Source organism: Rhinoraja longicauda, chromosome 43 (assembly GCF_053455715.1).
Source record: "Rhinoraja longicauda isolate Sanriku21f chromosome 43, sRhiLon1.1, whole genome shotgun sequence".
In the NCBI taxonomy this organism is placed as follows: Eukaryota; Metazoa; Chordata; class Chondrichthyes; order Rajiformes; family Arhynchobatidae; genus Rhinoraja; species Rhinoraja longicauda.
The window spans coordinates 9,801,703-9,813,800 of NC_135995.1; the positions used below are offsets into that span (position 1 = coordinate 9,801,703).

The 12,098-nt window shown below is 48.3% G+C and overlaps 1 protein-coding gene and 1 pseudogene across 2 annotated transcripts in view; both read left to right on the top strand.

The window, feature by feature from the left end:
- The window catches only part of LOC144612234 (E3 ubiquitin-protein ligase TRIM39 pseudogene), a 69,394-nt pseudogene that overhangs the window by 38,277 nt on the left and 19,019 nt on the right, over positions 1–12,098 (top strand). The gene's annotated exons all lie outside the window — the stretch shown is intronic.
- The window catches only part of LOC144612120 (zinc-binding protein A33-like), a 36,393-nt gene that overhangs the window by 10,551 nt on the left and 13,744 nt on the right, over positions 1–12,098 (top strand). Inside the window, exons 2-3 of the mRNA XM_078431677.1 lie at positions 4,256–4,402; positions 7,839–8,326. Coding sequence (XP_078287803.1) covers positions 4,256–4,402; positions 7,839–8,326 — 635 coding nt within the window. The remainder of the gene's footprint in view (positions 1–4,255; positions 4,403–7,838; positions 8,327–12,098) is intronic.

Genomic DNA, 12,098 nt, shown 5'->3' on the forward strand with positions numbered 1-12,098 from the left:
GGAGTGCCCACGTGATTATCCCACTTGCCCTTAAATTATCTCTGCTGTTGGCTTGAGTCCCTCCAATGCAAGTGAGGTCCATGTTCTCATGACTGCATTCCTTTTGGTATTTGTTAAAGACCGCGTTACATTTCAGCTTTGATTTTTGCTCTCCCATCGATTAGACATATTATTTCATCCTCACCCATTTAAATCCACCGATAAACTTAAATCTTATCTCATCATTCCTGACATCTTCGCCAGATAAACTCCCACGACCTGCCCAGTCTTTGCATTGAGTTCCATCCTCTCAGTTATGGCGTCATTCTCATGAACATTCCTTATGCTTTCCCCCTTCGTTCTACGTCTCGATGGTAATGTCCGCTTTCTATCTGCATGACAGCGGCGATAAGAGTTGGGGAATGGGAATTATCAGAGGGTTGTGGAAATGTGGACAAATTCCCGCTGTCGGGAATAGGACGGTCCATCTCAGTCAATTGAGATTTGTGTTTTATTTCTTTCAGGAGGAAGCTGGTCGCAAGCGAAGGTAGGAAATGCTCTTGACGGAAACATTGTAAGGTTTGGTAACATTGCACCTTATTGTAACATTGCACCTTATTGTAACATTGCACCTCATTGTAACATTGTAACATTGCGCCTCATTGTGACATTGTAACATTGCACCTCATTGTAACATTGTAACATTGCACCTCATTGTAACATTGCGCCTCATTGTGACATTGTAACATTGTAACATTGCACCTCATTGTAACATTGTAACAGCACCTTAACAGCAGGGGGACCAACATTCTGGCAGGCAGGTTTGCTGGTGCTGCATGTGTGGCTTTAAACTGAGTAGTGAGGGGGAGGGGTTGACAAAATGGGAATATGAAGATGGAGTTAAAGGGGAAGCGAATACATGAGAAATTGCAAAGGACACTTGAATAAATGGGAAGGGAAGTTCTAGATGGGATAATAGAGTAAGATCAAGGCAAATTGTAACAGGTGTGGGAGGGGAGGTGAATACCGAAGGTAAAGTGTTGTATTTAAATGCACGAAGTATAAAAAATAAAGTGGACGAGCTTGAGGCTCAGTTAGTCATTCGCAAGTATGATGTTGTGGGAATCACGGAGACATGGCTACAAGAGGACCAGGGCTGGGAACTGAATATTCAGGGATACACAACGTATAGAAAAGGCAGACAGGTGGGGAGAGGGGGCGGGGTCGCTCTGTTGGTAAGGAATGATATTCACTCCCTTGCAAGGAGTGACATAGAATCAAGAGATGTAGAATCAGTATGGATAGAAATGAGGAATTGTAAGGGTAAGTAGACCCTAATGGAAGTTATCTACAGGCCCCCAAACAATAGCCTCGACATAGGGTGCAAGATGAATCAAGCGCTAAAATTGGCATGTCGCAAATGTAATGCTACGGTAGTTATGGGAGATTTCAACATGCAGGGAGACTGGGAAAATCAGGTTGGCAATGGACCCCAGGAAAGAGAGTTTGTGGAGTGCCTCCGAGATAGATTCTTAGAACAGCTTTAGATTTTAGATTTAGAGATACAGCGCAGAAACAGGCTCTTCGGCCCACCGGGTCCGCACCGCCCAGCGATCCCCGCACACTAACATATCCTACACCCACTAGGGACAATTTTTACATTTGCCCAGCCAATTAACCTACATACCTGTACGTCTTTGGAGTGTGGGAGGAAACCGAAGATCTCGGAGAAAACCCACGCAGGTCACGGGGAGAACATACAAACTCCGTACAGACGGCGCCCGTAGTCAGGAACGAACCTGATTCTCTGGTGCTGCATTCGCTGTAAGGCAGCAACTCTGCTGCTGCGCTACCGTGCCGCCACTGGACTGGAGCCTACCAGGGAGAAGGCAATTCTGGATTTAGTGTTGTGTAATGAAACTGATCTGATAAGGGGACTCGAGGTAAAAGAGCCATTAGGAGGCAGTGATCACAATACGATAAGTTATACTCTACAAATTGAGAGGGAGAAGGGAAAATCACAAGTGTCATTATTACAGTGTAGCAAAGGGGATTACAGAGGCATGAGGCAGGAGCTGGCCAAAATTGACTGGAAGGAGGCCCTAGCAGGGAAGACGGTGTAACAGCAATGGCAGGTATTCCTGGGAATAATGCAGAAATTGGAGGATCAATTTATCCTAAAGAGGAGGAAAGATTCTAAGGGGAGTAAGATATCAAGGGAAGTCAAGGACAACATAAAAATAAAAGAGAAGAAGTATAACATAGCAAAGAAGAGTGGGAAGCCAGAGGATTGGGACTCTTTTAAAGCGCAACAGAAGATGACTAAGAAGGCAATACGGGGAGAAAAGATGAGGTACGAGGGTAAACTAGCCAATAATATAAAGGAGGATAGTAAAATCTTTATTAGTTATGTAAAGAGGAAAAAAATAGTCAAGGCAAATGTGGGTCCCTTGAAGACAGAAGCAGGGGAATTTATTATGGGGAGCAAGGAAATGGCAGACGAGTTGAACCGGTACTTTGGATCTGTCTTCACTGAGGAAGATACAAGCAATCTCCCAGATGTTCTCGTGGCAAGAGATCCTAGGGTGACGGAGGAACTGAAGGAAGTCCACATTAGGCAGGAAATGGTGTTGGGTCGACTGATGGGAATGAAGGCTGATAAATCCGCAGGGCCTGATGGTCTGCATCCCAGGGTACTTAAGGAGGTGGCGCTAGAAATTGTGGACGCATTGGTGATCATTTTCCAATGTTCTATAGATTCAGGATCAGTTCCTGTGGATTGGAGGGTAGCTAATGTTATCCCACTTTTTAAGAAAGGAGGGAGAGAGAAAACGGGAAATTATAGACCAGTTAGTCTGACATCAGTGGTGGGGAAGATGCTGGAGTCGATTATAAAAGACGAAATTGTGGAGCCTTTGGATAGTAGTAACAGGGTCGTTCCGAGTCAGCATGGATTTACGAAGGGGATATCATGCTTGCCTGATCTCCTGGAATTCTTTGAGGATGTAGCTAGGAAAATTGACAGGGGAGAGCCGGTGGATGTGGTGTACCTCAACTTTCAGAAAGCCTTCGACAAGGTCCCACATGGGAGATTAATAGGCAAAATTAGAGCACATGGTATTGGGGGTAGGGTACTGACATGGATAGAAAATTGGTTGACAGACAGAAAGCAAAGAATGGGGATAAATGGGTCCCTTTCAGAATGGCAGGCAGTAACTAGTGGGGTACAGCAAGGATCGGTTCTGGGACCGCAGCTATTTACAATATACATTAACGACGGATGAAGGGATTAAACGTACCATTAGCCAATTTGCAGATGATACAAAGCTGGGTGGTAGTGTGAACTGTGAGGAAGATGCTATGAGGTTGCAGGGTGACTTGGACAGGTTGTGTGAGTGGGCGGATGCATGGCTGATGCAGTTTAATGTGGATAAGTGTGAGGTTATCCACTTTGGTGGTAAGAATAGGAAGGCACATTATTTTCTGAATGGTGTCAAGTTGGGAAAAGGGGACGTACAACGAGATCTGGGTGTCCTAGTGCATCAGTCACTGAAAGGAAGCATGCAGGTACAGCAGGCAGCGAAGAAAGCCAATGGAATGTTGGCCTTCATAACAAGAGGAGTTGAGTGTAGGAGCAAAGAGGTCCTTCTGCAGTTGTACAGGGCCCTAGTGAGACCGCACCTGGAGTACTGTGTGCAGTTTTGTTCTCCAAATTTGAGGAAAGATATTCTTGCTATTGAGGGTGTGCAGCATAGGTTTACTAGGTTAATTCGCGGATTGGCGTGACTGTCATATGTTGAAAGACTAGAGCGACTAGGCTTGTATACACTGGAATTTAGAAGGATGAGAGGGGATCTTATTGAAACATATAAGATTATTAAGGGGTTGGACACGTTAGAGGCAGGAAACATGTTCCCAATGTTGGGGGAGTCCAGAACCAGGGGCCACAGTTTAAGAATAAGGGTAGGCCATTTAGAACGGAGGTGAGGGAAATCTTTTTCAGTTAGAGAGTTGTAAATCTGTGGAATTCTCTGCCTCAGAAGGCAGTGGAGGCCAGTTCTCTGGATGCATTCAAGTGAGAGCTAGATAGAGCTCTTAAGGATAGTGGAGTCAGGGGGTATGGGCGTAAGGCAGGAAAGGGGTACTGATTGAGAATGATCAGCCATGATCACATTGAATGGAGGTTCTGGCTCTAAGGGCCGAATGGCCTCCTGCTGCACCTATTGTATATTGTCTAATGTTTTGTTGAACAGCCCAATATATTTATAACGCCCAGTTTATAACCAGCTGTTAAATATTTGCAGAGTTGGTGTTGAAGCCAAACCACAGTTGGTGGTAGATGGTCACTTGCTGCTTGAAAAGTTTGAAACTCCTTTTTTGTACAACACGGTATTGGCAGAAGCATCTGATGCCATCAAGCAAGGTAAAGCTTATACCTTTTCCATTGTTCTTGTTTCTGACATCTTTAAGTAATGTGTAGATGCAAGCATTAATGGTATTTTGGACTGAAGGGAAATTGAAGATTTGATCTACCATCAAACATAGCTGCAGAAAAGCATCACAAAGTCAGAGAGTTGTGTCACACAGAAACAGGTCCTTTGACTCGACACGACCATGCCAACCGAGTTGCCCAACCGAGCTTGTCCCACTTGCCTGAGTCTGACACATATTCTTCCAGGTCTTTCTTATCCACGTATCCACCAAACTGTCTGTAAATGTTCGTCATTGTACCTCCCTCCACCATTTCCTCTGTCAGTTCGTTCCGTACATACACAACGCATTGACTGAAAAAGCTGCTCCTTTTTACTGTTTCCACTCTCAACTTGAACTGATGCACTCTAGGTTTAGACTCTCCTACCTTTGGCTAAAATACTGTGGCTATTCACCTCATCTGTGCACCTTATATAGATCTGATACACAACTCTTAAAGCACCCTGATGGGCTCCAAAGACAAATGTCCCTGCCTGTCCAACGTCTCCCTTCAGACCTGATGAAATTGGCGTAAACCCTTTTGCACCCTCTCCAATTTACACACAACCTCATTGTGTCAAACGCTGTATTTAATATCCTGACCTGTGAAAGCATGAACGACAAACACATTCTTCACCTCCCTGCCTGTCACCGTTGCATCTTCCATGGCACTGTGTACCTGCACCCCGACATCTCTCCGTTCCATTATGCTCCCCGTTTACTGTGTATGTCCTGCCCTGGTTTGTCTCAGCAAAGTGCATCGCCTCACCTTCACATGAATAAATCCCACCTGCCGTTCCTGAACCCATTGGCCCAGTTCACAGGGATCCCATTTACTCTCAGGTAACATTCTTCACTCTCCACAATGTCACCAATTTTACTTCCATCTGCAAACTGACGAACCGTGCAGCCTACATACACACCCAATCGTGTGTATAAATAAGGAACAACAGTGGGCTCTGTCTCCAGTCTGAAAATCAACCCTCTACCAACATCCTCAGCGACCTTCAGGTAATGTTGTGTTCCATCCGCTAGTTCACCCCGGATTCCATGAGATCCAACCTTCCAGAGCGGCCTCCCATGCGGTGTGTAGAAGTTGCATCTCTCGGAGGGCAGTGAATATCTGGCATGTTGTGCCCAGGGTGGTGGTAAAAAGATGAGTTGTTGGATATGTGCAACTTGGCTACAAATAAATATTTGATAGATTGAAAATATAAGATGATGGGGAACTCACACAGAAGAGGAATTGGTGCCAGCTTAGATCAGCCATGATCACATTGAATGGAGGGGCAAGCCTGAGGAGTGGATCCTAATCCTGCTCCTGTTTTCTTGTGTTCCTTTCCTCCTGTGTACCGATATATTGACAGACTTGACACAGAGGGAATGCAGCAAAGATTAACAATACGTGCCTGGGACAATGAGTTTGCTGTGTGGGGTGAGATTGACTAGACCAGGCCTGTGTACTCGAGTGTTTCAGTGTATTAGAGGGGATCTCAGTGAAACACAGAGTTCTTACAGGGCTCAGTGGGCTGGATGCAGGGAGGATGGTTCCCCTGTCAGAGGGGTCTGGAGATGCGGGCACTCTCTCAGAATGTGGGCTGCACCGTGTAGCATAGAGATAAGGAGACATTACTGCACGCAGAGGCTGGGGAACGACCCTGCACCGGTGGCTGTGGAGACTCAGTCATTCAGTGCTCTTGGAGCTGAGAGCCATGGTTGTACATTACAGAGTCTGGCCCTTCGGCCCATCGTGTCCATGACCGTCTTTTCCCCAGCTATACGAATCGATTTGCCCACATTCCATCGGCATTCTTCTGCACCTCACCTATTTAAGTACCTCCAATATATTGATGATATCTCACTCCACCACCTCCTCTGTAGCATGTTCCAGATATCACCCACTCTCAGTGTAAATCTATGTACTAAACCTCTTGTTTGTTTGTTTGTTCTGGAACTACAGCCAAAACGGTACCCGATAGCATGACGATTTTCAGCCCACCTTACTCACCGTCATCCCTTTGGTGCTAATGGAAGAAGTTTCAATCAAATCGGTGTTATATTTTTAAAGTTATTCACATTTTAAAGTATAAATCTATCTCCTAGGGAGGTAGGGGGGAGGGAGTGAGGTAGGGGAGGGAGGGAGAAGGTGGGGGGAGTGAGTGAGGGAGGGGAGGAGGGAGATTGGGGGAGGAGAGGGTGCTGCACCAATGCAGGAGAGGTTTGGGCCCAACGTGTCCACTTGTTCCAGTAAAACCTAAATCTCAGATATACTTTAACATTCTTTGCTCTCAATATAAACCTACACTCTCGTGATTTGATTTCCCTGCATCCGAATAAGGTTTAGATAATTACCCTGCATCCTGCTGCAGACTTTGACAACCTTCCCCACGATCCACAATTTTTGCTTCCTCCCCAAACTTACTAATCACACCTCCCACATTCACATCCAAGCTATGATCATATAACATAAACAGCAAAGGTTGCAGCACCGATCTCTACTATACACCACAAGCCACAGACCTCCAAGCAGAAAAACCATCCTTCTACCGATACCTTCTACCTCCAACCACCAAGCCACTTGTGGATCCATTTCACCAGCTCGCCTTGGATCCCACCTCCCTTCGCTTTCTGGACCAGCCTTACACGCGGAACATTGTCAAGTCCCTCAGTGAAGTTCATATATTGGTTTACAATGAGATCAGTGTGTTAGTTGTACACACCCATCAAATCCACCCGTGAATCCGCTCTCTTTCATCGACCCCACAACCACAAGTCTCCACCCATTCTGTCCAACACCCGATCATTCAACCTCTGCTTCCTTCCATGGTCCAAGCCACCCCTCCCTCTCTCTCTCACCCTCCACTCATAGAGACAGGGGGCAGGTCATCTGGCCCCTTGTGTCTGCCCCCTTTCACTGTGATCATGATGACCCCACCACCCACCTCTACCTCCTCTTTAACAACCTCAAATTACCTCTAACCTCTATATCCTCCTGCTCCGATCTGCCTCCACCTGTGAGTAGCCTCCCCCCCCCCCCCCCCCCCTTCGTTTCTCCTTCACCACCGCAATCTGGCAATCCTCCTCACTCTCCGCACCCGTCCACCCTCCCCCTCCTCACTCTCCGCACCCGTCCTCCCCGTCCACCCTCCCCCACCTCACGAAATTCCCCTCGCCGTCCTCGGATTAAAAACTCCGGGGGGGAGATGTCTGTTGTCCCCCCGATGTGGTTGTGGGTGAAACCCCGGGCAGGGGGGTTTCAGTTGTCCGCCCGCCTGTGCCTGAGGCCGAGCGGCCTCTCCCCCGGTCCCGGGGCCGCGCTGCCCGAGTCTCCCCCCGACCCCCCCCCCCCCCCCCCCGGGGACTCTCTGATTCTCTGCTTCTCCCCCCAGTCTCCGTCACCCTGGATGTGGAAACAGCGGGTCCGATGCTCGAGGTGTCTGAGGATCGGAAGAGGGTGAGATGGACCCGGACCCGGAGGAGTCTCCCTGACACCGGGAAGAGGTTTACAGACTGGGAGTGTGTGCTGGGATCGGAGGGGTTCACATCGGGGAGACATTACTGGGAGGTGGAGGTGGCGGGGAGTGAGCGCTGGAGTCTGGGAGTCGCCGCAGAGTCTGTGGAGAGGAAGGGATGGGTCACACTGACCCCGGAGACTGGAGTCTGGATCATCTGGCGGGGGTGGGATGACGTGTTTGTTGCAGTCACCTCCCCTCGATCCCCTCTCCCCGCCCGTCCCATCCCCGGGAGGGTGGGAGTTTATCTCAGTTACGAGTCCGGGACAGTTTCATTTTACGACGCGGCCACCAAGTCCCATCTCCACACCTTCACTGGGAATAAATTCACGGAGAAACTTTATCCTTTCTTCGGGCCTTGGGATGTAGACAAGTGGCTGAGAATCTGCTCCGGTTCCGCTCCGGGTGTGTAAAAGGGTCGGGTCCCGGGACCGGCGTCAGGAGCGGGGCTCAGGGGCTGTGGGACAGAAACCCGGTGGACAACAGGTCGGCGCTGAACGGCTCCCATTTAATCCCCAAACTGCAACACGACCTCCCAACTTCCATCCTCAATACTCTGACTGATGAAGGCCAATGTGGCAAAAGCCTTTTTGACCGCCTTATCCACCTGCGACTCGACCTTCTAGGAACCATGCCCCTGAACTCCTAGATCCCTCTGCTCTACAACACTCCCCAGAGGACAACCGTTCACTGTGTGGGTCCTGCCCTTGTTCCACATCACAAAATGCAACACCTCATTACAACATCGCGGGCTCCAGTCTGCGACCCGCCGGCGCGCACATCACCCGCTGTGGCTCCGCTCACCTTTGTAACTCTTCACCTTTAACTTGACGTTTAATAAAGTATTTTAAAAAATAACCCGCGTTTGAGTTCTCTCCGCGTCCCCGCGTCACGGTACAGAGATCTCTTCAAACAGCAGACGCGAGGATCCGTGGATACTGGGTTTACAAAAGGAAAAAGACACACAGAGTGCTGGAATAACTCAGCGGGTCAGGCAGCATCTGTGGAGAACATGGATAGGTGACGTTTCACAGAGTGCTGGAGTAACTCAGCGGGTCAGGCAGCATCTGTGGAGAACATGGATAGGTGACGTTTCGGGTCGGGACGCATCTTCAGACTGAAAGGTGTGGGGTCTTCACTAAGGAAGATACAAGCAGATGTTCTAGTGGCCAGAGATCCTAGAGTGACAGAGGAACTGGAGGAAATCCACATTAGGCAGGAAAAAGTTTTGGGTAGACTGATGGGACTGAAGGCTGATAAATCCCCAGGGCCTGATGTGGACGCATTAGTGATTATTTTCCAATGTTCTATAGCTCCTGTGGATTGGAGGGTAGCTAATGTTATCCCACTTTTCAAGAAAGGAGGGAGAGAGAAAATGGGAAATTATAGACCAGTTAGTCTGACATCAGCGGTGGGGAAGATGCTGGAGTGAATTATAAAAGACGAAATTGCGGAGCATTTGGATCGCAGTAACAGGATCGTTCCGAGTCAGCGTGGATTTACGAAGGGGAAATCGTGCTTGGCTAATCTACTGGATTTTTTTTCTACGTGTGTTTGTTTGTTTGTGCGTATGTGTGACTGGGGGATTGTGGGAGGGGACGGTGCGGAGGGAGGGTGTGTGTCAATGTTAACTTTCTCTCTCTCTCTCTCTCTCTCTCTCTCTCTCTCTCTGAGAATCTGCTCCGGTTCCGCTTCGGGTGTGTAAAAGAGTCGGGTCCCGGGACCGGCGTCAGGAACGGGGCTCGGGGGCTGTGGGGCAGAAACCCGGTGGACAACAGGTCGGCGCTGAACGGCTCCTATTTAATCCCCAAATTCCTCGTCGTGAAAAACCCCAGTGACCGCGGAAATAAAACCTGGGTGGATGTAAATGTGGGAAGAGAGAAATAAACAGCAAGTGCAATCAGAGCTGTCGATCCGTTCATTTTAACGCGTTAACCGCGCCCGTCATCGGAACAGAAACGCTTTTGTGAAAATATAAAGATTGCTATTGAGGGCTTGCAGCCGTAGGTTCACTAGGTTGATTCCCGGAATGGCGGGACTGTCGTATGTTGAAAGGCTGGAGCAATTAGGCTTGTATACACTGGAATTTAGAAGGATGAGGGGGGATCTTATTGAAGCATATAAGATAATTAGGGGATTGGACACATTAGAGGCAGGAAACATGTTCCCAATGTTGGGGGAGTCCAGAACAAGGGGTCACAGTTTAAGAATAAGGGGTAGGCCATTTAGAACGGAGACGAGGAAGAACTTTTTCAGTCAGAGAGTGGTGAAGGTGTGGAATTCTCTGCCTCAGAAGGCAGTGGAGGCCAGTTCGTTGGATGCTTTCAAGAGAGAGCTGGATAGAGCTCTTAAGGATAGCGGAGTGAGGGGGTATGGGGAGAAGGCAGGAACTGGGTACTGATTGAGAGTGATCAGCCATGATCGCATTGAATGGCGGTGCTGGCTCGAAGGGCTGAATGGCCTACTCCTGCACCTATTGTCTATTGTCTATTGAAACAATCTCCCTTCCCGCGGACTCCGCGGGTTCAGCAGCAGCCGCGGGCGGTGGGCCCTAAACTCGCCCCGAGTCACAACGCGGCACCAGCGGTGTTGGTGTGGACTTCAACAGCGGCGTAAAGGCGAGTATGGGGGGGGGGGGGGGGGCAGGTGGAGACAGGAGGGGGGAATGACATCGGAAATTGTCTGAAGAGAGAGAAGGCAAAGTGAATATTGGAAATGGTAGATACAAGAAATCTGTTGAAATATAATGGGGGTGCGGGGAAAAAATCAGCAAAGTGCTGGAGGAACTCAGCGGGCCAGGCAGCATCTGTGGATGGAAATGTACAGAACACGCTTTAGGGTCGGGACCCTTGTTTGGTCTGAAGGAGGATTTCCAAGAGCTACAGGTCTGTTATATCAGAGTGAATTAATTGGTGTTGATGTCGTTCGGAAGAGGGCGGGAAAGGTTTGACTCGGGACGTGTAAATAGGAGAGAGGAACGAAATCGGAAATTACTGGAAGGCAGAAGAATAAAGCTGAATGTTGGGAGTGGGAGATACAATGGGTCTCTCGGTGTTGTTGATGGCCATGTAGAACTAGAACAGTCTCTTCGGCCCACATAGAACGTGGAACAGTACAATGCCAAGCTAATCTCTGTTTCCTCTAGTTGCTCCGCTTTTCTCCCACATCCCAAAGACGTGCGGGTTTGTAGGTTAGTTGGCCCCTGTGAAGTAGCCCCTGGTGTATAGAGAGTGGATGAGAAAGTGGGATAACATAGAACTGGTGTGAACGGGTGATCGATGGTGGTCGTGGATTCAGTCCCTCCCCCACCCTGGTCGTTGTACTATTTTCACTGTCGTCCTGGTGAGTTTCATTGCCTGTAACTCGTTTTCACCGAGCTCACAGCCACCAATGGCCAGCTTCTTTTATCATCATTATTCGTTCACGTATCTTTCTTTCATTTGTTGACAATCTTTGTACCACTGTCGATATATCTCGTTTCACTTTCCCAATCAGAAGAAGGGTCTCGACCCCAAACGTCTCCTAATCCTGTTCACCAGAGATGCTGCCTGACCCGCTGACCTACTCCAGCTTTTTGTGTCTATCTTCGGGGGGCCGAAAGGCCTGTTTCCGTGCTGTATCTCTGCACCAAACCGTGTTCTGTTAATCGGGAACAGGACTGTTTGCACATCTTGGTTCTGCCAGTAGATGGCAGCAACGCCACGCGTTGCGACCACAGACCAGCTGTAACTTTGAGAATTCACTTTGACAATTGCAGAAACAGTGGGAATCTGGTTTAATAAGTGACTTTTGTCACCTGTTACCACACCCGAAGCCCAAACCAAATGCATGGCTTAAAACGTTGAGGCTTTAAAATGAGCAATAGAAGCAAAAATTGGCCCAAATACTCAGCAGGTCAGGCAGCAACAGCAAGGTGAAACAGACCTTACATTCCAAATCAAATACTGATGACGAATGGTGTTCAACCTGAGTCATTAATTCCGTTTCTTTCTCAACAAACGCTAACCAACCTTCTGAGTATTTCTTGCATCTTACTGTACGTCTTCATTTTGGATTTTCAGCATCTGGGTTTTTATTTTAGTTTTTCCAGTTCAATGGGCGATTGGAATGTGAATCTGCCCATAAACTGGGAAGAGA